We start from the raw sequence: 23,625 nt of genomic DNA, 5'->3' as shown, positions 1-23,625 counted from the left end.
TAAGCTACTTAGGTGCAAAGTAATGTTCTTTACAAGGCATTTCAAATCATTGCTCCCAATGCAAGTAAATGCAACCTATATGCTCTAGACTCTCCTAGAAATGCAAATGATGCAAACTAAATGATTTTTTTTTTTTTTTTTCAAAATTTTTTTTTTTTTCAAATTTTTTTTATGCAAATAGGTATGCAATGCATGACTCAATGAAACAACATCAAAGCAAACATGATCAAATACTTGGTACCTCCCCCAAACTTAGATGACACAGTCTCTGTGTTGTCAAAGAGAGAGAGATACCCAAAAAGAGAAAACTAATATGCAAAAACGAAATGGTATATACAAGGGAGTTTGGTGGGTTACCTTCTATGGGGAATGAGTAGAGGGAGATGCTCCCTCCTCGTCATCCTCAGGTGGTAACTCTTCAAGGTGCTCATCTGCAGGAGTGCCCATCTCTTCAATGTAGAAGGCTTGCCTGAACACAGTTGGTTTTTTCATTTTCCCCTTGATATCAAAGTGGAGGATGTTCTCTTTACCCAAATGAAGATCAATCGTGCCTTCCTTCACATTACCAATAGCTCCTGATGTAGCTAAGAATGACCTTCCTAGAATCAATGGGTCTTGAGCCTTCTCACCCATCTCAAGCACCATAAAATCTGTAGGTATCTCATACCTTCCAATCTTCACAGGGAGGTCCTCTAAGATGCCCACATGGTACTTCACTGAACGATCAGCTAACACCAGAGAGAGTCTACACTTCTTGTACTGAGTGAATCCAAGCTTCTTTGCAACAGACAAAGGCATCAAGCTGACACTAGCTCCTAAATCGCAGAGACATTTCTCAAATAGCATAGGTCCAAGAGCACAAGGTAGTGTGAAGCATCCTGGATCCTCTAACTTCTCTTGAACATCAAGCCTCTGGATGATGGCACTGCACTCATGGGTAAGAATCATCATGCCTTCCATCTCCTTCTTCTTTGCAGCTACAACATCTTTTAGGAACTTGTTGTATTGAGGAATTAACATGAAAGCATCGATGATGGGCATTGCAACCTGAGCTTCACTCATTTGCTTCTCAAACAGAGTCTTGTACTTCTCTAGCAGCTGTTTCTTGAATCTAACAGGGAATTGAAGTTTGGGTTCATAGGGGGGGGAACAGAAGAATTCTCACTTGCTGGAACAGCAGCTTCACCATCTTGTATTGTTTTCTTCTCTTCTCCAACATTTCCTTTACCTTTAGCTTCCATAATCTTCTCCAAAATCTCATCATTGGTCTTCTCATCAACAATTACCACATCATCATCTAAGTAGATGGTCACCTCCTCACCTAGTTTCTCAGCATCCCTGGTGAGGGTTGTAGGAGGTAACTGCTTACCACTCCTAAGGGTGATAGCTTTGGCCTCCTTGGGGTTTTGGTCAGATTTTCCAGGTAGAGATCCTTGCTGGCGATTCTGGTGAGTGTTCATGGAAGCAAACTGATTCTCTAAATTCTTGACTGTAGAAGCAAGATGTGAGAATTTGTTGTTGAGCTCATTGTAACTCCCATCAATCTTGGAATGAAGGTTCTTCAACTCATAACCAACATGCTTCTCACTTCTAGTCTGAGACTCCAAGATTTGTTTCAGTAAGGTATCAGTGCTGCTCTCTTGAGGAGCAGTGGAACCAGACGACGGGTTTTGCTGAGACTGATAGCTGCCTTGCTGGTTGTTTCTAGGCGGATAACCACTCTGTTGGTTGTTGGGATAGGATTTCTGTTGGTAGTTGTTGTACTGAAAGTTGGGCTCTTTTTTGTACCAGCTACCATTGTTGTTGATGAAACACAGCTCTTCCTGACCTTCCAAACCCTCAACCTCATGGACAACAGGTGGTGTCTCTTGGCTTGGGTTACCAACAAAGTGCAGCTGCTCTTGGGTGTCTTTATCAGCAATGAGGATGTCTATCTTATCCTGTAGAGCTTTCAACTCCTTCCTCGTCTGCTTATCATCTGTTCGACTGCCTCTGTCGTGGTCTCCACTGTAGACTGCATCACTCTTTACCATGTTGTCAACCAGCTCCTCTGCATCTTCCTCAGTTCTCCCCAAGAAGAACCCATTGCTAGTTGTATCCAGTCTGGCCCTGTACTTAGGAAGAGCACCACGGTAGAATGTGCTCACCAAGCTCTCCTTAGAGAAACCATGGTGTGGGCATTGAGCTTGGTAGCCCTTGAATCTCTCCCAGGCTTCACCGAATCCTTCCAAGTTCTTCTGTTGAAAGCTGGAAATCTCATTTCTCAGCTTAGCAGTTCTTGAAGTAGAGAAGAACTTCTCCAAGAATGCTTTCTTGCAGTCATCCCAGGTGGTTATAGAGTCGCTGGGTAGAGATTTTTCCCACTGACGTGCCTTATCACCCAAAGAGAAAGGGAATAACTTGAGCTTTAAGGCATCTTCGGACACAGCATTTGTCTTTGATAACCCACAGTAGCTGTCGAACCTGTCCAAGTGATCAAATGGGTCCTCTAGAGCCAAGCCATGATACTTGTTGTTCTCGATCACGTTGAGGAGTCTTGATTTGATCTCAAAGTTGTTGGCTGCTACAGTTGGTGCTCGGATTCCCAATCTTTGACCATGAATGTTGGGGCGGTCATAAGTGCCAATGGGTCGAGCTGCTCGCTGTTGGTTTTGTGGAACGTTGTTAGCTCCATTGACGTCCGCATCATTTTGAGGTATGTCTCCCATATCAGTATCCAATCTCTGCAAGTGAGCATGCTTCTCTTCTTCTCTTCTCTTTCTAGCACACTCTCTCTCTCTAAAGCTCTGATGTCTGCAGCTCTTGGAACTAGGTTTGATGGACCCCTGCTCCTCAAGTTCATACACCTGTAAATTAAAGGGGGGTGAAGAAGGAGAATTAGTAACAAAAGAAAATAAAAATGACTTAGTCTCAAGCAAGTGACTAAATCTCAATGTTCAAATCAACTCAGAATTTGGCAACGGCGCCAATTTGATGTTAGGAGTTTTCAAGGCTCCTAAGACAAATGTTGTAGTATAAATGATTGTCGAACCAGATCTGAGGGATATCAAAGCACCGAGAATGCAAGTACTCACTTAATCTAAGTGTAACCAATGATTTATATGGGTTTTAAACTACTACTAATACTAGAAAGCAATTACAGAATGATATTTTCTTGACTAAGGGAAAAGAGAACTCATGGGCATAGGGATTAGACCTTGGGTGATCAAGTTTCGAACTAAGGATGGCAAATGATCAATCAAACTATCGACCTTAAGCCTAGACACAATTCTAAGCAAGCTCTATGTCTAGATAAATGCTCATTTGCTAACATATCTCGAACATCAAATGTCTTTGGTTGAATAATATGAAAACAATCATTACTAACAAGTCTATTAGCTATTTTAGCACCTTTAACAACAAATGTTTACTAAAGCAAAGTATACTAAAAGCCTAGGAGAGTTGTCTCATGCATTTCATCAAACACCTTTTGAGTGGCATCAAACACCTTTTGGGTGGGAAATGTCTATCGATCAACTTTTGAGTGGCCAACTCAGAAGATGCATTATGAATACTTTACTAGCAAGGAACAAGAATGATTTACACTAAAACATCTTAGAACTAACCTAATCACCCTTAATCTCCCTAACCCATGAATTCAAAAGGTGATTACTCACTACTCCTCATGATTCTTCTTAAACCCATATTGGATTTCAGATTAATCATTTAGAGAAAATACAGATAATAGAATAGAAATCAACAGTAGAACATGTGATCAATGAATCAAAGAGATCCCCTTTCCAAAGGTTTTTGGTGGTTTTTCTTCAGAACAAAAAGATCCTCTGTCTGGTGGCTACCAAAGGTACTTAAAACATAGGTTTTGAAAAGTAAAAACGTGCATAATGAAATGACCAAAAGGCCCTTGAGAAAACATGAATTCGGCCAAACAAATAGACGCGGAGCGACCTCGGCATGTCGCTCCGACAAGTCGCTCCGGGCTTTGGGAGCGACCTCAGTGGGTCGCTCTGAGAGGTCGCTCCGGCTCCATTGTGTTGTCGTCACGCGATAGAAATGCGAGCGGGTGTAACTCTGGCCAAGTCGCTCTGGGCTTCGGGAGCGACCTGGAGTGATTGCTCTGATAGATCTCTTCGGGTCAGTTTTCGGCTTCCACCGGGATGAAATGGCGAGCGACTTTTCGGGGTCGCTCTAGCGAGGTCGCTCTGAGAGGTAGTTTGGAGCGACCTCATGGCGTCGCTCCGTGATGTCGCTCCCATGCTCTGGTCATCCAATGATCACCTAGATCACCTCTTTTGAGCTCCAAATGCATCCAAATGTCTCCAAGAACTCCATGTGGTACTCCAATACCTAATAAAGACTCATGTATGCAAAATGCAACCTAAACATGGCTAAATCCTAATCTATATGATCAAAATTCACATGAATAAATGGATAAAACAATGTAAATATGCAAGATATCGAATAAGATTCTTCCAATTTCGGATAGATTTGTAGGAACCTAATATTGGACAAATAAACCTATGTGCTTAAAAATTTCACTGAACAACTTATAAAAAGGTAAAAACCAACATCATCAAGCTCTAGTTATAAATAAAATTGAATATATAAGCTAGTAACATAGACTAACCATAGTAATCACAATTCGCTATAAAGAGACGAATGTAATATAGTCAAAGCCACGATGAACAAGCACAGCTGATGAGCAACTTCGATGAAAAGGACAAAACACAGCACAACACCAATGCTCGAGCGGATGTCTCATCATCACAATCCACAAGAGTGAAGATGTGAGTGCATTTGTAACAGCATGAATCTTAATGGGAGCTGGAGGGAAAAATTATAACAAACAGACATTTGAAAATCTAAGGAATCTGAAAAGCAACAACCCGATTTCTGCAAAGTTGAATTTCACTTTCTTAAAAGAGTAGTTGACTTTATTTTAAGTCTTGGGCTACATGAATTTCCTTATAAAACAATCAAAGTCATTTTTTTTTGTCTAAGATACATGAATAACAAATAAAGTTTCCGGTGTTTGATATGTTTCTTCTAAATCTTTGATAATCAATTGAAAATGTGATTTACCTCTTTATTCCTACTATTTATTTATTTTTAATTTTAATTTTTCAATACCCACATCTACTTATATAAAAAGTCAAATGTTGCAATAGTTAACAACCAAACATTACACTAATTAGTTAAAAGTTATAATTTTAACACCATAAATTGCAATAGTTCATTCACCAAAACTTACAATTACCATTAGTTATACAATGGTTTATCAAATTACAATATTTTGTCACCAAAAGCTACCATCACCAATAGTTACAATAGTTTATAAATATGTAAAATATAAAACATTATAAATAAATGAAAAATGAATTAAAAGATAACTCTTTAAAAACTTACCCTAATTTCAGGATAAAAAGATATATCCTCAAACATTTTGATATCTTTAAAACCTATGCAGTTTTTAAAATGAAAAAGTCAAGTTTACACAAAAATATAAATCTTTAAAAACCTACAAAATTTTATGATAAAAACACATTTTTTATGATCTCTTAAAACTCAAAAATAATTTTTTAACATGAAAAAACACATATTAGATAAAAAGACACAGTTATAGAAAGACACATTATTCATAATTTAACAATCTTTCAACACCAATCACATTTTATAATGAAAACACACAACCTTTGACATTAACTATGTGTTTTGCTATTATTAATAGATATATATTAGACTTAAATTGAAATAGTGTTATAAATGTAATAAATATAAAATATTTAAATAAAAACAATTAAATTTGTTATTTGTTTTAAAAATAATTTTAATAATACCTAAAATATTAAAAACAAATAATACCTAAAACTTTTTTTTACCCGAGGATCCATGAAGTTATTGAACCAGCGCTGCCCCTAAGGCATACATTTCCATACTCATAGGTAGGCCTGGGCATTTTAACCTGGACCCGAAGACCCGAACCGGAACCGACCCAAAAATATCCGACCCGGAACCGGACCGAAAATTTACAAGTACCTTTTGGGTCTAAATTTTTTTTACCCGAAAGAATCGGAACCGAAAAGGAACCGACCCGAATAGACCCGACAAGAACCGTTTTGTACCCGACTTAAAAACATGTATATCTAAAACTATGATGTTTTTGTATTCTATTTTATACATATTATTTTATGATTTAGTTGAAATATATTTTGTTAACAACATTTGTTATTATTTTTTAACATTTTTATAGTAATATAAAGCTTTAAAATGTAAAATTTAGAGTTTTAAAATGTTTTATTTTAATTATTAATAGTTTCATTTAAGTTTTTTTGTAAAATTTTAGATATATATGACAAATATTCAACTAAAGTTGATGGAATTGGATGTATCATGTCCTTTTCAGATCCTAAATATCTGAACCCAACCCGAACCCGATATGGACTCGAAAAATCATGGGTATTTTATGGATATTTTAATTATAGACCCGAACCGACCCTGACCCGAGAAAAACCGACCCGAACCCGAACCGAAAATTTCTAAGTACCTATTGGATCTAAATATTTAGGACCCGAAAAGACCCGGACCCGAAAGAAACCGGCTCGGACCCGACCCGAAGACCCGAACGCCCATGCCTACTCATAGGAACCGTTTCCCTTGCAAGGCATTTCTGAACCAGCCGGTTCTGGTTAACGGGCGATAAAAGAAGGATCACAACCATTTTATAACAACTTTCTTTTAGATGGCCGGTTCAACTTCTGATTTCACAAGATTCCATATCCTGTCCCCATGGCAAGGAGGTTTTACTCCACATGTGTCAAAGCAGAGACAAGAGAATCTCAATCTCCCACCATAAGTGAACATTGGAGTCCATTCGTCTGATTCTCCGGCAAAACATTTTCCTGGTGTTCGTGCCAATTTCCAACAACCTGATTTGGCTATGTATCTCTAAATAGTAGCTGAAATCCAATATTAATCGATTAGATTATATTTCAAAAATTTACATACGATTTTTATGGATTTGAAAAGTGTTCCCCGCGTGTGTTCAAAAAAAAAAAGTGTTCCCCGTGTTTTAAATGTTACAAAGAAATCCGTAGGTAAATCTTGTTATTAATTTCTAGAAACCAATCTCATATTACAATTGTCTTTTTTTTTTGTCAAAGCTTAACCGTTACAATTGTCATTTTCTTAAAATAGAAAGAGAAGTGAAAAAACAACCAATCTTATGAGTTGTCTACAAAGACTTGTGTTGTTTCTACAGAGACTTGTGTTGTTTCCAGAGAAACAAACACTGTCAGTTTATATTTCTCCCCTCTATTTTTATTTATATATCTCAAATTTCTTGTTTTTTTCGTTGTAGTTTTACACGGTAAATTACCAAAATTGCCTCTTGTTTTTCTTTTTGTTACTTTTGCCTCTTTGTCATCATTTGTCATAGAGGAAACAGTAAATAAAAAGGGATCAGAAAATATCTTTACCATGGCCAAGCTTGGGGGGTGAAAATCACTCTGTAGGTCTCACCTTTCTCAAATCCCCCCCAAAAGCCGACAATCAATTCAAAAAAAAAAAAAAAAAAACTCCTTTTAATTCTCTCAAGGAACAAAAAGTGAAACCTATGATCATGTACGGAGGGGAAATAGAGAAAGCAGGTGGATCGGCCAATCACATGTCAAATGGAGGAGGAGTGGTACTGAAGAAAGGGCCATGGACGGCGGCAGAAGATGAGATACTTTCTGTGTACGTTAGAGAGAACGGTGAAGGAAACTGGAACGCCGTTCAGAAAAACACAGGCTTGGTTCGTTGCGGCAAAAGTTGTCGTCTCCGTTGGGCCAATCACCTTCGACCTAATCTCAGAAAAGGTTCTTTCACAGGAGACGAAGAACGTCTCATCATCCAACTTCATGCTCAGCTCGGTAACAAATGGGCTCGCATGGCCGCTCAGGTACAAACAATTAATTTCTATATTTAGAAATTTAAACTAGCTGTATTATTCAACCTAGTACCAAAAACAGAAATAAAAACTTATATATTTTTTTTTTTGCAATTTTTGTAAAGTTACCGGGAAGAACAGATAATGAGATCAAGAACTATTGGAACACGAGGTTGAAACGCCTTCAACGCCAAGGACTTCCTCTTTATCCTCCAGATATCATCCCTAACCACCAACTCCATCCACACCCACATCATCATCAACAAAATCATCATCAACAGCAACATCAACATCAACAAATGTATTTTCAACAACAATCTTCACAACCAAACACACCATCATCTTCTCCTCTTCCATCTCCAACGCCAATAAACGCAAACCCCTCATCATCTTTCACTTTCCACAGCACAAACGCATCAACCGCTTATCTCCTCCATCCTCTAAGCCCTCACACTCCAACCACACCGCAAACTCCTTCTCAACTCTCTTCCACACCACCTCCACCGCCTCTTTCGTCTCCTTTATCTTCCCCACGAAACAACCAATATCCAACTCTTCCTCTTTTCACCTTCCCGAGCTCCCAAATCAACAACAATAACAATAATACCAATTTCACTTTCCCTAGGCCCCCACCTCTCCTCCAACCGCCTTCATCGCTCCTTGCCAAACGCTACAACAATTCTAATACTCCTCTCAATTGCATCAACCGCGTTTCGACCGCACCATTTTCACCTGTTTCTAGAGACTCTTACACTTCCTTTCTAACATTACCTTACTCTTCCCCTACCGCTCAAACTGCTACTTACCATAACACTAACAACAATTACTCTTCATTTTCTTTAAACCCTTCACCTTCTTCTTACCCTACAACAACTTCTTCCCCAAGCTTTCTTCACTCTCAGTACACTCCAAATTATTCTTCCACATCCTTTCACAACAACCCGGTTTACTCCATGAAACAAGAGTTCCCTTCAAACCAAATCCCCCAGATAGGTGTCTTTAACAATGTCAACAACTTCACAGACAATGAAAAACAGAACAATACCAATCTTCACAGAAGAAGTATTAGCTGCAGCCTCTTGGAGGATGTCCTTGTAGAGGCCGAGGCTCTAGCCGGTGGAGACGGAGACCGACCTTCGAAACGGAGACAACTCACTGCTTCTCCTCCTAACCACCACAACAACAATAACAACGATAATGATAATTTCTTCTCCGTTAGTTTCGAACAATATGATTCTTCTGAAAACATATGTTCCTTACAAGGTAAACTAAAACGCTAAAAACTTCACCTACATTTCTCTCCGGTTAAATATTTTTTATTTATTTTTTCTATTTTTTAAATAAATATTTTATTTATTTTTATTACTGAAATGCAGATTTGAAACCGAAGGAAGAAGAATCCCTTCAAATGAACACAATGCAAGATGACATAGCTAAACTTCTTGACTGGGGAAGTGATAGTGGAGAGATCTCTAATGGACAATCATCTGTTCTCACTGACGACAATCTTGTTCTTGATGTTCATCAACTGAATTCACTATTCCCGGCTGACTCCACGGCCGCTGAAACAAGGACCAATGATGAACAGAACAATAATGATAAAATTAACTGTTCATGGGACAATTTGCATGGAGTCAGCTAGAAAATGTCAACAGACCACAAGAACTAACGAAGACCAAAGTCTTGGATCTTTGATTGTATTGTATCATTAAAAAGTTTACTTGTATTTGTTGCAAATCGTCTGTTTTCTGTTTAATGCTATTTGATCTCTTACTTATTTGTGATTATGGATACATTCATGTATTGTTCTTCGAACTCCATACTATTCACTACGTTTCTTTGATTTCTGCCAAGGATATACAAATCATTAAGCATAACCACAACTACCACTTTTAAAAAGAATTATGTTGGCAATAAACAAAGACGAAATCTGAACTAATATTTCAATGCATAACATATATTTTCCCTACAATAAAAAAAAACTGCATGTAAAAGAATCGAGCATCTAAGTAAATGCGTTTTGGTAAAATAAAAACTAAATCATAAGCATAATATAATAGTTAAAACGATTATTCGTGAATGAAATCTAAACCCTAAAGGAGAAACCCAAGAGAGCCATAATCGCTTATTTAAGATTGAAATTTAATTAAATACTAAATCTATTTGGAAAGGGGAACAAAAGGGGCAGCCATAATCGCCTATTTATGAATGAAACTTAAATCCTAAAGCTATTCTGAAAGGGTAAACCTAAGAGAATTCCATAAACAATTATTTATGATTGAAATCTAAATACATAAGCTTCAGCAGCAAAAATGAAAGCTTAAACTGCTTTCTTATATGTCAACTCGTCAAATATTAGCAACAAAAAGTTGTTCTAGTTGACATGACACCACTTAACCTTTCCATAAATCTCTCGACTGTTAAGTCTTTCAAGTGCAACCTCAGCACACCATATCATCTTCTCCTTCATAGAACAAATAGAACGCACATTTTCCTCCCATAAAAGCACAATCTTTCCGCCACAATTCTCCAATCTAAGAGAACCACGATAAGCCTTTGGTAATTCAGGTAATTTTTTCATACCCTTCAAATCTCCCCAAGATCTTTCCACACAGTCGTACCAGTTAAGCATTCTAAACGATCCGCCACTATACGTATAGATTATACGTTATCTATCATGCAAGAATCATAATCACACGACAAAAGCATCTTGAGTTCTTTTGCTACCACATCCCATTTATTTTCTTTGGGATTGTAAACCACAGCCTTGTCCCTAAACAAGAGGCAAAGATTTCCTCTGAAGGAGCAACAATGGTCTATATGTCTCTCGTGTATCTTTGCGCAAGGGCTTGGCACATGCTCCCATATATTGGTTTCAGGATCGAAAAACTCTATAAAGTTTGAGAAATCGCGATCTTTGCTTTTCTCTACTACATATATTTCCCATCAATAACACTCACGAGGGGGTGTTTCTTGGCCACCAGCATGCTTGGAGCTTCATGCCATGTGTGAACCCGATAGTCCACGACAAATACACTAGAGGAGGGCTCAAGATTGTTGTATCCACCAATCATGATGTAGATATCAGAACCAACTATGGTAGAAATCCACGGACACTGATCAGGAAAAAAATTATGAGATGGGACCGAGACCAGAAGATTGCCACTCGACGACATCCTAGTGCGATTCCTTAGGATTCTAAACGGATTCCAAAAAGGAGCGATTAGAGTTGGTTGCCGGCCAAGAGTACACCAATGTGGCTGATTATGAGGGGACAGTAAGCAGGCATAGATACAATTCTCAGTGCTGCCTAACAGTCTTCGGGTCCTGTAAAGCTCAGTCGAAGCAAGCAGAGAATGAAATCTCTTGGAGATTAAAGAGAGAGTTGGGTAGTATAACCTTGAGATGCGGGCTAAGCAGTTCAACAGCAATTCATCGGGGAGATATGGCATGGTTAAGACGGTGGTGACGACTCTTTTCTGTTCGTTATGGCTAGAAGATTTCTTGAACATGACGGCAAGTTATCAGAAAATAAATTTGATTATTAACCGATCTCCATAACTATAATATACTGCTATATTGGAGCGATATTTCCTTCTTCTTTTTTTGTGAGTGTGTTTCCACGTTTTTCATCTTTGCTTTCGATTGGTTGCCTTTTATGCTTCTATCCTTTCTTCTATATTTTCATAAAACTTGTTTGTTTATTCCAATATTTTACTCCTTTTTTTTCCTAAATCAAACTAACACTTGAACATATTAAAGGAAATTTCCACAAACTGCCTTTTTTGGACTAAAAACAAACTGCCATTTTTTAGAAGATATACTTTTCATGAATTGTCACTTAAACCTAATTCTTCAACTAAATGCCATAAACACTGTTTTGGTCGAAAACTTTTTCCCTTAAGTAAGGTGTGAGTTGAGCTGAGAGAAATCAAATAAAATTTTGTTTTCGTACTTTTTTTTCATTTACGTACACACTACCATTACCGTGGATATATTTATTTTGTACATATGGACATGCACATAATTTAATGGGCATAGGTGTAAATTCAATTATAAAGAGAAACTCAATTCAAATAATATTTGATGAAAGTTCACTTTTTTTTATTTTTTTTTATTTTGGAACACTAAAGTTCACAAAAAAAAAAATATTTGATGAAGGAAAATCAAAAACTAACAACCATATCAGAGAGAAAGGAAGCAGAAAATGACAAAATCTTGAATGAGAACATTAAAAACAAAGAAAATATATATTTTTCTATGGGAAATCGGCCAAAAAAACACTGAACTTTGCGGGAATTGCCAAAAGAAACCTGGACATATGGGCTAGCCAATAAAATCCTGAACTTTTGTTGACTTTTCGGGTTTATTAAGAAACTTACGATTGACTGACCAGATAAACACACCGTTAACCGAGTTAACTGATAATTAAGCGGACGTTAATTTTGGGTGTTAAAGTATACGACGTCGTTTCATCACTTTGTCTGATTAAAGACAAACGACGTCGTTTATATAGCTGTGTTATTAAAAATATGTGTTTCCTACGGCTCGAACTCGTGTACTCGGGTTTAATGGTAGGGGTTTTTGCCACTGAGCTAGTGGACTTTGCAATGGCTATACGAACACAATATCTTTTATTCTTCGAATCCGAGTTAAAGACAAATTAATGAAACGAGGTGTTTTACATTAACTTTTTTATTAAAAAGATGGGGTTCCATCGACTCGAACTCGTGCACTCGGGTATAATGGTAGGGGTTTTTGCCACTGAGCTAGTGGACTTTGCAATGGATATACGAACACAGTTTCTTTTATTCTCTTTGAATCCGAGTTAAATGAATCAAAAAGAGACGACGGTTTTCTCCTCCGATTGGTATAAACCCTAAATGGGCGAAATCATGAATCCAGTTCGCGATTCTCTTCGATCTCGTCCTTAAGAATCTCGATTCTCATCTCTCCTTCTTCGAGTATCGCATGATGAGTTCGGGTTGTGAGGATTCGTCTGTGAATACGATGGGAATTCGTGGTATCCCGGAGCAATGCGGTTGTGGTCGAAGAACTGGGATATACACATCAAAAACGAAGGTCAATCCAGGAAGAACTTTCTTTAGATGCCCAACGTTTCAAAATGTAAGTGTTTAATTTGATTGTGTTTAAGATAAGAACATAAGATTCAATGGCTAGGTAGTAAGTGAGAAATTGTTTGAATATAAAGATTGTGTTCATGATTTGTGTCTAGGATCACTTGTATAAATGGGTAGATGAAGCTGTCTACGAAGAGGTTCAAGATGCATTGCCAAAAGTTGAATGCTTTGCATCAGATTTTATGAAAATTAAAATGGAGATCGAAAGCATGAAAACCGTGGAGGAAGACTTGAAAGAAGATGTCAGGAAGGCGAGCAATGAACTTAAGAAGCTGAATGTGATCATGAAAGTGGGTTTTTCGGTGGTTTGTTTAGGCGTTGTGATATGTCTTGTGTTGATCATGTTTGACAAAGCAGATGGGTTGTCTATGAATAGCTACTAAGAGACTGTTTATGTAAGGCTATGTTTATGTAAGAATCATGGTTCATGTAAGGCTATGTTTTAAGACAATGTTTCAGTAATGTTTATGTTTTACTTCTTGATTGTTTATAGAAGGACAAATGCACCATTGAACAGACCATCAAGATAAACAACATGATGAAAACACAAAGATAATAACCAAGACTATCTTCATTGAGAGTTTCAAATTAAAACAGCAGGAAAAGAAGAAAGAAAAAGGTAGTTCTTGTTCCAAAAGCATTCAGACAGAGACACCATCATAAACAACAGACAACGAAAGCATTCAGACAGAGACCATCATAAACAACACACAAGCATCTAAAACAACCATCTTCCCCACGATGCTGTCTGTGATGCTTCAGCTTGTGAGGATTGACCTTCTGAAGATTGAGGAACTTCCCATGGTGATGCTTGAGCTTGTGAGGATTGATTTTGTGAGGTTTGAGCTTCTGAGGATTGAGCTTGTGACTCGCCAAAGTGTAGTCCCTGCAACATATAAATGAATTGTTAGACACATTACCGAGAGCTAAAAAACAATGAGATAGAAACTAAGACCCTAACCTGATATTTCCTTGGTCTGCCTCTTGGTTTCTTAGGTGGGCTCTCAACAAAAGCCTTCCGACATGTATTCTTGTAGTGCCCTTCTTCTTTGCAATTAGAGCATGTCATTACCCTGTTCGCACGACTCAGCTTGGTAGTAGACACTGTCTCATTGGTTCCCTTCTTTCGATCATGGTTTTTAGGCCTACCAGGCTTGCCATTTCGATTAGGTGGTGGAATCACACCTAATCTATTGGTCCGAGGCCACTCTATCATCCCATTTACAGGTCTGATCCCAAAACTGTAGGTTTCACGCCACTTAGAGGTTGTGTAGAAAGGAGCAACAAATTCAGAGAGTTTTCTTCCCACGCCAAGGATGACCTTAGCAGCATGGATGCATGGAATACCATTCATTTGCCAGCTTCGACATGCACAAGTCTCATTCTCCAAATTCACCACATATGACTGGTCTCTATCTTCCACCTCAGTCTCTGGCCCAATTGCCCAACGCAGACTACATTCTTTTGACTTCTTCTCAACCCTGTCTAACTCTTTATGTGTCTTCGGGGTGAACCTAGTCTTCCTGTCCTTAGCCATCTTAGACCTATTGTAGTTCCTAGTCATACATTGACGCCTTATCTCCTCTAACATGTCTAGCAGAGGTTTCTTCCTAGGCTCCCTGATGGTCTTGTTGAAGGACTCACACAAGTTGTTCAGATTATCATTGCAGTAGGAGCCTATCTTGAAGAAAGCTCTAGACCAAGTCTCTGGCTTTGTCTTTATCAGAGATGCATGTGCGCCAGGATCATAGTTCTTAAGCTCGTCCATGTTGTAGTTGAACATACCAGGAGTGTAGCTCCTTGCAATGAACCAGAAGAACCTCTGTAACCTTAGATCTTTTCCACCTTTCCTCCAGTTCTCGTAGATATGGCGACAACACTGTCTATGCTCAGCTTCTGGAAGGAGGGTATGAACTGATTTCACTAATCCCTACAAGATCAGAAAAAAAAAAATCAGAAACAAGAATCAAACATTCATTGAGTATCATGAAAGCAAAGTGTTTACCTTTTGTTTGTCAGACATTATAACAAAGCCGTTCCCATTTTCCAATCCCAAATCCAAGGCCAAACGCTTCACAAACCAATCCCAGTTTGTATCATTCTCTATCTCCACTACAGCCCAAGCAATAGGGACAATCCTATTGTCTCCATCTCTTCCAACCGCAGCCAACAACTGTCCCTTGATGTCCCATTTCAAAAAGGCTCCATCTAAGCCAATAACAGGCCTACAAGTCTTCTTCCATGCTTCCTTTTGTGCTTGGAAACACATGTAGAGTCTGTAGAACCGCTGCTTGGTTCCAACCGTGGCTCCTGGTATGGTCTCAATTTCCATGGTTGATCCAGGATTGCTCCTCAATATCTCTGCTTGGTAATCCCAGATTTTATCAAAATGCTCCTCATGGGTCTTCCTCCTTTCTTTCATCACCTTCGTCTTGGCCTTAATGCATGAGTTTTCTAAAACTTCCATCTTATACTCCCTCAATATCTCAGATTGTATCTCCTTTGCCGTGAGCTTAGGATTCAGCCTTAACCTCTCAGCAAATAGACTTGCAATTGCTGACCTCTTAAGTATCTTCGAATACCCTGTCCTCTCACACTTATGGTCATTGACGTATGTCTTTACCATCAACTTCTGTTTCCTCCTATCATACGAACAGTAGACCATCCAGGGACAAGGAGCCTCATCATCTCTCATCTCAGCGGCACATTTTGCACCCATCTTCAAGCTACTGGATCTGTAGTACTTGATGTTGTATCTGGTTTTCAGGGTATACCTCAGACAAGCATGTTTGAAGTCCTCAGCATCTGAAAATGTCTTGCCTAGCTGAAGGAGCTCCTCTGGATCAGTGTCTTCTCTGTAAGCTTGCGCAGGTCTCATCTCCTCTTCATTCTCATCATCTGATGACAGAGGATCAGGGATTTTATCATCATCCCATGCATCATCATCGCCTTCGTCTTCATCAACCTCACAGTCATCATTTTTTGCTTTATCACCAAAATAAAGACTCAAATCTGTACAACCAACTTCCTCAATGCCAGCAATACCGTTCTCATCTTCCCTACCATCATCACCTATATCCCCAAATTCCTCAATCTGGAGAAATTCTTCTCTGTCATCACCATCATCACCTAGACTCCTCTCCGAGTTTACCTTCTGCTTCTTCGATTGTCTAGGAGACACAGGCGACCCGCCAGATGAAGTTCCCCGCCTTGTCTTCTTCGCAACTGTTGATGCCAACATCTCAGTCTCTGGCCATTCTTCTCTGTCATCACCAGAAGGAGCCACATTTACCTTCTGCTTCTTCGAAACTCTAGGAGACAGAGTTGAACCACGCCTCGTGGCCTTCACCGGAGATGACGCAGGCGACCCATATGAAGTTCCCCTCCTCGTGGTCTTCTCCGGAGATGACGCAGGCGACCCATATGAAGTTCCCCGCCTAGTCTTCGACGCCTTCGACACCTCTGTAGATGCCAACATCGATATCCCTTCAACGCTTTTACGAATCCTCGATCTCTCCAGCGATGGCAAACTCACAGAAGCATCGCGTTCTCCACCCTTCTTCGACTCTTGAACCGCTTCGTCACTCCCGTAATCGAAATTCCTCATCGCTCCGAAAATCATTACCTCCTTTCCATTCCTTGTGAACTTCGTCTTTACCATCTCTACAAGAGAAATCCCCAAATCGATTTGAGAAATTAGGGTTACGTTCAAACACGGGTTTCATTTTGTTTGATTGCAATCAAACACATCTTTTGATCAATAAAAATAAACATGTGTGATAACCTTCCGAAAAGTCCACTAGCTCAGTGGCAATACCCCCTTACGACCACGAGTGCACGGGTTCGAGTCCAGGCAGCAACAACAATTTTAATTAAGCAAAACGACGTCGTCTTGAGATTTTGTGTTTAACAAAACAACTGAATGAAACGACGTAGTTTCACTAAACGGCAATAATTAACGGTGAGTTAACACTGTCTTAACTGTCGGTTAACGGTGTGTTAATTTGGTTAGTCAACCGTAAGTTTGTGAATTAACTAAAAACGTCAACAAAAAATCGGGGTTTTATTGGTCAGGTTCGAGTACAGGTTTCTTTTGGCAATTCCCGCAAAGTTCAGTGTTTTTTTGGCCGATTTCTCATTTTTCTATGATAGATCTTAATATATATTTCTTTTTATACTTCAAATATTTTAAGAACATGAGGAATGACTCAAACTAGAGCTGCATAAATTTTCGTCAGTATTTGTATTCTAATATGCGAATTTTATTTATACTTTCGTGATTATGGATACGTTATTTTTATTCCACATACTGTCCAGTGTCCACCGCTTCCTTAGAGTTTTATTAGACGCGGTCATTTAAAACAACAAAGCAGAAACCTGGTGTTGTCTTGGTCTCGTAAACTTATACTTTAGAAAAGAGCTAATTTATGCGATGTCTCTTAATCTAATGGCCAGCCAATCACTAAAAGAAAACATAGTCATTTCTGACGAATTTATGAGGAATATAAAATTTTACTTTTCGTCGGAAATATTCTAGGAAATTCTGACGAATTTTCTTTCGTCAGAAATAATCGACGAAATATCGGCGATTCCCGAGGAAAATTAAACAATTTAGGATATAGGTTTGTGGTTTATGTTTTTGTTGGATATTCGTCAGAATTTCTGACAAATTTCTGATAAAATGCAAAATTTTCATGGGAAATTCGTCATAAATTTTCGACGAATTTATTCCTAGAAAATTTCTGACGAATTTTCGACAAACTTGAGTTTTAGATAATAAATATTCAAAATAAAAAAAACGGATACCTACAAGATCACATGACATATATTAAGTGATACATATGATGTGGGTTAATAATTCCTCAATATATATATATATATATATATATATATATATATTCTTTCGATGGATGCACGGATACATAACCTTGTTCGTTAACACTTATACACTTATGCAAATACTTTACGGGGATCCATCTTACAATTTTTAATTTGTGTGTTTTCAAGTGTTTTCAAACATTATGAAGATTATAAACCCCTAAAAATCATCAATTTATTATCAATGGCTATTATCTGTTTATTTTTGCTATGTTTCAAAGCCCCAATATGTAGTTCGTTAGAAATTCGTCGGAAATTTTTGACGAATTTCTGACGAATATATTTCCGACTAATATATTTCCGACTAATTTCCGACGAATATGGTATATTTCGACGAAAATGGTATATTCGTAGGAAATTGAAATTTACCCCAAAAAAAAAGACATCGCCTAATTTTGCGCGAAGCGTCAAAATAAAAAATTCTGACGGATTTCCGACGAACTCTATCCGTCAGAAATTTTTTAATATAAACCGTAAGCCCCTTCTTCCTCATTTCTCTTCTCCTTCTCTCTAAACACACACAAATTCTCTCCGATTCTCTCTCTAATCCGGCGATTCTAAGCCTTAAACTCCTCAAATCCACCTTACAAATTATGTAAGTCATCTCTTTCCTTTTCTCATTTGACTTATGTTACTTTTTGATTGTGAAATTGTGAATTTTAGGTTTTGAATGTTAGATTTATGTTAGGATGAAGAATTTTATGAATTAGATGTTAGATTTTGTTGTTAGGTTGTGGTTTAGATAGGTTTTGATTGTGATTTTGTGGTTTGTTATTTAATTTGTTGTTTTGTGAAATTAAAAAAGTTTTTATTATTTATAAAACGTATTTCAAATTTTAAAACCTTTTTGGTGTTTTTATAAATTTTGAAAGTTTTATTTAAAATAAAAAATAAATAAACATATATATATATATATTGTTTTCAAGTTTTTATTATTTTTTGTTGTTTTAAAACGTTTTTATGATTTTATTAAATGTTTTAATCTTTTTATAAAACATTTTAAATTTTCATAAAAAAATTTTAAGTTTGTTATAATTTATACGTTTTCTGGTTTCTAAAGTTTATCAAAATGTTTTAAATTTTTTTTTAAAACCTTTTCAATCGACAAAAGTTTTTTGTCCCCATTCATTAGATAGAGAAGATCGCCAAGATTTCAATTTTTAGAAAACGGTTTCAATTACAAAAAAAATTTAAAAATTTATTAAAATGTTTTCTCTTTGTCTTAAAATTTTATAAAATATTTTATGTTTTTAAAAATTTATAAAAACATTTATTATAAACAAAAAACGGTTTTCTAATTTTAAATTTTATTTTATTTATACATCAATAATTAAAATATTTATTATAAATGATTTTTAAATTTTGTATTTCAGTAATTAATTAATTTAAATATTATATTTTAAATAAAATTTGTTTTATTTTTAATAGTTTACAAAATTTCCTACGGATATTATTCGTCGGAACTTTGTCCGTCGAAATTTCGTCGAAATATATTCGTTCGAAAATTCATCCGTCGGAAATTTCTCCGTCGGAATTTTGTCAGAAATTCATCAGAAAACCTGAAGAAATTCCGACGATTTTTTTCGACCGACGATTTTTGTCGAAAATGATTCGGAAATATTAATTAATATTATCATGACATACACAAAATTTATATTTTAAATTGATAAACTTCTTTTGCTAGTTATAAAATATGAACAAGGCACATCTACAATTTCTTCATCAAATTAATCTTGTATAAAAATAAAAGTTTTATCCAAAACTAAAAAAAAAACTCTAGAATTCAGCATACTTAGGAATAAATATAATAATTCAGAATCTGATAAAACTAAAATTTCAGAAATTAACCACGTGTTAGTGGTTCAGTGGTTAAACTCAACCTGGGAAGTCATGGGTTCGAGTGCTGCTGGGAAGTGATTATCTTGAGAGACCTTCGAGCCCAATACGGAGAAGCCTGCTAACGTGTGGCCACTGGTGGAATTTACATGGGGTGATCACCAGCTCTTCTGGATGCCTCGGCGGGCTCCCCGGCTAAGCTCCGGTGGACGGTCATTGGTGCTAATCGGATCCTCTCGGGGCTCTGGATACCAGGATCATCAAAAAAAAAAATTCAGAAATTAACTTTGCATTCAGAATTAGAATCAACGATTTGGGTAATGGATAATATGCTACATCATTCAATGTATCAGAATTTAGGAACAAATTGGAAGGACCTAATCACCATAGTTAACGATAGGGGTGGACGTTCGGATACCCATTCGGGTTCGGATCGGGTATTTCGGATTTTTGGGTATTTCGGTATAGGGATAGAGAACCCGTTCGGGTAATTCTGTACTTTGGGTCGGGTTCAGGTATTTTTAGTTCGGGTTCGGATATTTAGATTTTAAAAGAAAAAAATTAATTTTTTCATTTTAAAGTTTCTTGTATTTAAAAATATGGATTTCGCTTAACTGATTTTTTTATTTTTTATAGATCGAATGATCAATAGGTTTGAAGATAATATTTCGAAAACAAATAGATATTAATTTGGGTATTGTTTTTAAACTTTGAATGTAACTTTTGTTAATACATGAAACAAAAAGTTTGACATGCATTTTCAATGAATATCAAATCATTTTCTCCATAATTATATATATATATATATATATATATATATTTATGATCTTAAAGTATGTGTAACATCAATACAAATATTTTTTTAAAAAAAGATAGAGATGTAAACTAGAAATATAAGGGTAAGTATATATATGTTCGGTTATTTTCGGATATCCATTCGGGTTCGGATATTACCCGTTCGGATTCGGATATTACCCGTTCGGATTCGGTATCCAATCTCTCATAACTTAATATCCGTTCGGGTATTTTGCTACTTCGGTTCGGATTTCGGTTTGGATTTTTCGGGTCGGATTCGAGTGCGGCTTTGGGTATCGGGTAAAGTGTCCACCCCTAGTTAACGAACCATAGTTACCAATCAGAGTTTTACCAGCCAAATTCTCAACAAATCAAATTCCAAACTCATAACATTAAATCAACCGTAGTCTTTTTTGTTTTGTAACACCTCAACCGTAGTCTATATTTTTCTTTTCTATTGTGTAAAATGGTATGAATTTTAACACGTACACCAAAAAAAAATTGAAACCAATTATATCTGTCTCTAATGTATTACTTACCAAGTAATTAAAGAGTTTTGGAAGTTCAAAAAAAAATCCAATGTAGTGATGATCCTAAGTTTCTATCACTATAGTTCACAATACGAGAACCTCTCGATAAAAGTATACTTAATTTGGGGGTATGGGCCGTATGTCTGTTAAGCTAGGTCGATAAAACACCGTTGCACCATGCCTTGAGGTCACTAAACACTTTACAAATTGCCAAGTGCAGGCCATCATCTTTTGTCAAACATTGTCAGATTACGAGATTTATTTATATACACCCATTTGAATAATAAAAACAACATTAAATGAAGAAAAAAGAAAAGGTAAAACAAGTCATATTACTTTGAGAAGAAAGTCAAAACACTAGCAACATCGAAATAAATGTGGACTCCAAAGCTGCAAACAAGATTCAATACTGACTAATTAAGCATGACCATTGGTTTGAGAATCACAGGGTGGATCAAAGACACTAAAAGCTCTATAAGCAGAAATAACAGAGAGAAATAAGAAGGAGAAGAGAACAAAGACATGAAGCCCCAAAGCAATTGTGAATTTTGAACAGAAGTGTGGATAAGAAGAACAAACTTCACTCCATGTCACTGTTTTCTCTCCTTTGTTAAGTAAATACACTATCTCTGTTGCTCCTGCTACCGATGTGGTCATCAAATAAGCCAAGACCTTTACACACAGAATTGTTCACTTGTGTAAGAAATCGAATACTAGATTGTGTTAATGACTGGGAGAAAAAAAAAAAGAGAGCGGATAAATAGATTTAAGAAGTCGAAAAACCTGGTCAGGGACAAAGAAGAGCCAAGCTTTGGAGACTAAATTTGTGACCCATGAAGAAATAGTAGATAGCAGAGCATAAATACCACATATGACACTAACACCAACCATGTATCTGCAGAGAGCAAATCAATTAGTCTAAATAACAAACTAAACAATAACAACTAAACAATAATAAATTTGCCATAGTGAAAAATGAAAGAAGTTTTAGTTTACAGAAAAAAAATGAAAGAAATCAAAGAGTACAGTTGAGAGTCATGACGGAGTATACTTGATAACAACTAAATAGTAATAATACATATGATTATCACTCAAAAATGAAAGAAATTAACGAGTTTATACTTGAGACCCATGATGGAGTTGTAGTCTAGATTGCCATAGTCAGGGTTGGATTGGTGAATAGTGACAGTTAACCAGATGGTTGCAACACTGAGAGGAATCACGCTTAGCCTCAGACATGAATCTATGAGCTTCAAAGACATATGAGCTTCTTGTGGTTGGTGTTTTGAAGAACCGCTTCTCTCTCCTTCTCTTGTGTTGTTGGTGTCTCTCATATCTGTTTGGATCTCAAAATCTATGTTCTTTTTTGGGAGAGGATGAAAACCTAAGAAACAGTTTGTTGAATCCAAGTGGGTGCCTCTATTAGATTATCATCTCTTTTATATATTTATATATGAAAATATATGTAGATATGTGTGTATTTGCAGTCACATGACAAATAAGAACAAATCATAATAGATACAAACAAAGGTTGCTTTCTCTTCTTTTCCTGTCCAAACTTTTTTTCAATTTCTTTTTATCATTATTAACCTTAGGAAACCGCGTGAAGAAAAGAATAGAGGTAATTTTCATTGACAATGTGAAGATAAGAAAAACATACAAATGTGAATATGGTTTTTTTTTCTTTCAGAGAGACAAATGTGAATAGGGTTTAAGCATCCTATATTCACATAAGGATTAAGAGTATTTCTACACGTTGTAGAAATAAGTTTGCTTAAGAGTTTTCACGTGTAACAAATAAGAATCTAACGATTAAACTATAGTAAAATTTAACTCTAGTTTCTTTTTATTAATTACATTTATGTTTTCTATCTTTAGAAAGTGACACCGAAAATCTGGTAGTGGGAGAAGAAATAGAGACGAGGCTAGTGCGGTGGTTGTTGGGAGCGAGAGAGACAGACATCTGGCTTTTGTGGTGGTGGGCTTCATATTGTTTTGTAAAGTAAAGAGTATGAAGGAATGAGGCGTTACAATTATTTTGTAATGTGTTGTAAATTGTTCTCTTAACAACCATATTTTCAAGGGTACCCTATTTTCAATCAAAAGTTCAAAACTAATCTGCAAGCCCATAGCATTTTGATTAAGTCTGCTCGGTAGTGGCAATTCTTTAGTTGGGAGTTGGGACATATTTTTTACTGGTTGATGACACTAGTATATGTCAAGGTGATGTCACACGATCACATCATAGTTCGAAGAACAACTCTCTATGATCGAGCATAGGGTCCCCTTTGCACTTTATTTTCATTTTTGTTCTTCGGTTAAGTTAAGTCTGAGACAGAAACGTCTGAATTAAACAAACCATTCTTTTTCTTGATTCGGTTTGAGATTGAAAATACGAAATAGAAGAATCTACACTACTCGATCATAAGAAACATCATCAGTCTCTCTAGACTCTAAATCATTTTTATTCAGAAAAATATATTTATTCGGTCCATGGCTTCAACAATATTCTTTCGAGGAT

The 23,625-nt window shown here is 36.7% G+C and overlaps 4 protein-coding genes, 1 non-coding gene and 1 pseudogene across 5 annotated transcripts; 3 read left to right on the top strand and 3 right to left on the bottom strand.

The window, feature by feature from the left end:
- Nucleotides 1–2,163: 2,163 nt before the first annotated feature.
- Nucleotides 2,164–2,270, top strand: LOC125593558. Its single transcript, XR_007329461.1, has one exon. It is a non-coding gene; the product is annotated as a small nucleolar RNA R71 (small nucleolar RNA).
- Nucleotides 2,271–6,272: 4,002 nt separating this feature from the next.
- Nucleotides 6,273–10,206, top strand: LOC106369561 (transcription factor MYB120-like). The gene is made up of 3 exons (XM_048768631.1): nt 6,273–7,936; nt 8,050–9,187; nt 9,301–10,206. The coding sequence occupies exons 1-3, from the start codon at nt 7,610–7,612 to the stop codon at nt 9,564–9,566; spliced, it is 1,731 nt and encodes a 576-aa protein (XP_048624588.1). The 5' UTR covers nt 6,273–7,609; the 3' UTR covers nt 9,567–10,206.
- Nucleotides 10,207–10,237: 31 nt separating this feature from the next.
- LOC111208143 lies at nt 10,238–11,551 on the bottom strand (annotated as a pseudogene).
- Nucleotides 11,552–12,895: 1,344 nt separating this feature from the next.
- Nucleotides 12,896–13,709, top strand: LOC125592929 (uncharacterized protein At1g43920, Chloroplastic-like). The gene is made up of 2 exons (XM_048768630.1): nt 12,896–13,051; nt 13,161–13,709. The coding sequence occupies exons 1-2, from the start codon at nt 12,896–12,898 to the stop codon at nt 13,446–13,448; spliced, it is 444 nt and encodes a 147-aa protein (XP_048624587.1). The 3' UTR covers nt 13,449–13,709.
- On the bottom strand, nt 13,418–17,178 carry LOC125592928. Its single transcript, XM_048768629.1, has 3 exons — nt 15,071–17,178; nt 14,027–14,995; nt 13,418–13,951 (listed from the first exon to the last, which is right to left on the bottom strand). The coding sequence occupies exons 1-3, from the start codon at nt 16,724–16,726 to the stop codon at nt 13,784–13,786; spliced, it is 2,793 nt and encodes a 930-aa protein (XP_048624586.1). The 5' UTR covers nt 16,727–17,178; the 3' UTR covers nt 13,418–13,783.
- Nucleotides 17,179–21,416: 4,238 nt separating this feature from the next.
- On the bottom strand, nt 21,417–22,576 carry LOC106407295 (CASP-like protein 2D1). Its single transcript, XM_013848137.2, has 3 exons — nt 22,227–22,576; nt 21,888–21,999; nt 21,417–21,776 (listed from the first exon to the last, which is right to left on the bottom strand). The coding sequence occupies exons 1-3, from the start codon at nt 22,436–22,438 to the stop codon at nt 21,522–21,524; spliced, it is 579 nt and encodes a 192-aa protein (XP_013703591.1). The 5' UTR covers nt 22,439–22,576; the 3' UTR covers nt 21,417–21,521.
- Nucleotides 22,577–23,625: the final 1,049 nt, after the last annotated feature.

The sequence above is a fragment of the Brassica napus genome, chromosome C9, assembly GCF_020379485.1.
Source record: "Brassica napus cultivar Da-Ae chromosome C9, Da-Ae, whole genome shotgun sequence".
In the NCBI taxonomy this organism is placed as follows: domain Eukaryota; kingdom Viridiplantae; phylum Streptophyta; class Magnoliopsida; order Brassicales; family Brassicaceae; genus Brassica; species Brassica napus.
The sequence above is the reverse complement of the archived record's forward strand: the minus strand, read 5'-3'. Positions and strand labels throughout refer to the sequence as shown.

What these genes read in the sequence shown, in the direction of transcription:
- LOC106369561 (XM_048768631.1), top strand. Translation starts at nt 7,610, where the DNA reads ATGATCATGTACGGAGGGGAAATAGAGAAAGCAGGTGGATCGGCCAAT. An exon ending in GGGCTCGCATGGCCGCTCAG is followed by an intron (nt 7,937 to 8,049) that starts GTACAAACAATT and finishes ATTTTTGTAAAG; the next exon opens with TTACCGGGAAGAACAGATAA. An exon ending in AAACATATGTTCCTTACAAG is followed by an intron (nt 9,188 to 9,300) that starts GTAAACTAAAAC and finishes ACTGAAATGCAG; the next exon opens with ATTTGAAACCGAAGGAAGAA.
- LOC125592929 (XM_048768630.1), top strand. Translation starts at nt 12,896, where the DNA reads ATGATGAGTTCGGGTTGTGAGGATTCGTCTGTGAATACGATGGGAATT. An exon ending in GATGCCCAACGTTTCAAAAT is followed by an intron (nt 13,052 to 13,160) that starts GTAAGTGTTTAA and finishes ATTTGTGTCTAG; the next exon opens with GATCACTTGTATAAATGGGT.
- LOC125592928 (XM_048768629.1), bottom strand. Translation starts at nt 16,726, where the DNA reads ATGGTAAAGACGAAGTTCACAAGGAATGGAAAGGAGGTAATGATTTTC. An exon ending in TAATGTCTGACAAACAAAAG is followed by an intron (nt 14,996 to 15,070) that starts GTAAACACTTTG and finishes CTGATCTTGTAG; the next exon opens with GGATTAGTGAAATCAGTTCA. An exon ending in GCAGACCAAGGAAATATCAG is followed by an intron (nt 13,952 to 14,026) that starts GTTAGGGTCTTA and finishes TATATGTTGCAG; the next exon opens with GGACTACACTTTGGCGAGTC.
- LOC106407295 (XM_013848137.2), bottom strand. Translation starts at nt 22,438, where the DNA reads ATGAGAGACACCAACAACACAAGAGAAGGAGAGAGAAGCGGTTCTTCA. An exon ending in AACTCCATCATGGGTCTCAA is followed by an intron (nt 22,000 to 22,226) that starts GTATAAACTCGT and finishes TGCTCTCTGCAG; the next exon opens with ATACATGGTTGGTGTTAGTG. An exon ending in TCTTCTTTGTCCCTGACCAG is followed by an intron (nt 21,777 to 21,887) that starts GTTTTTCGACTT and finishes CTGTGTGTAAAG; the next exon opens with GTCTTGGCTTATTTGATGAC.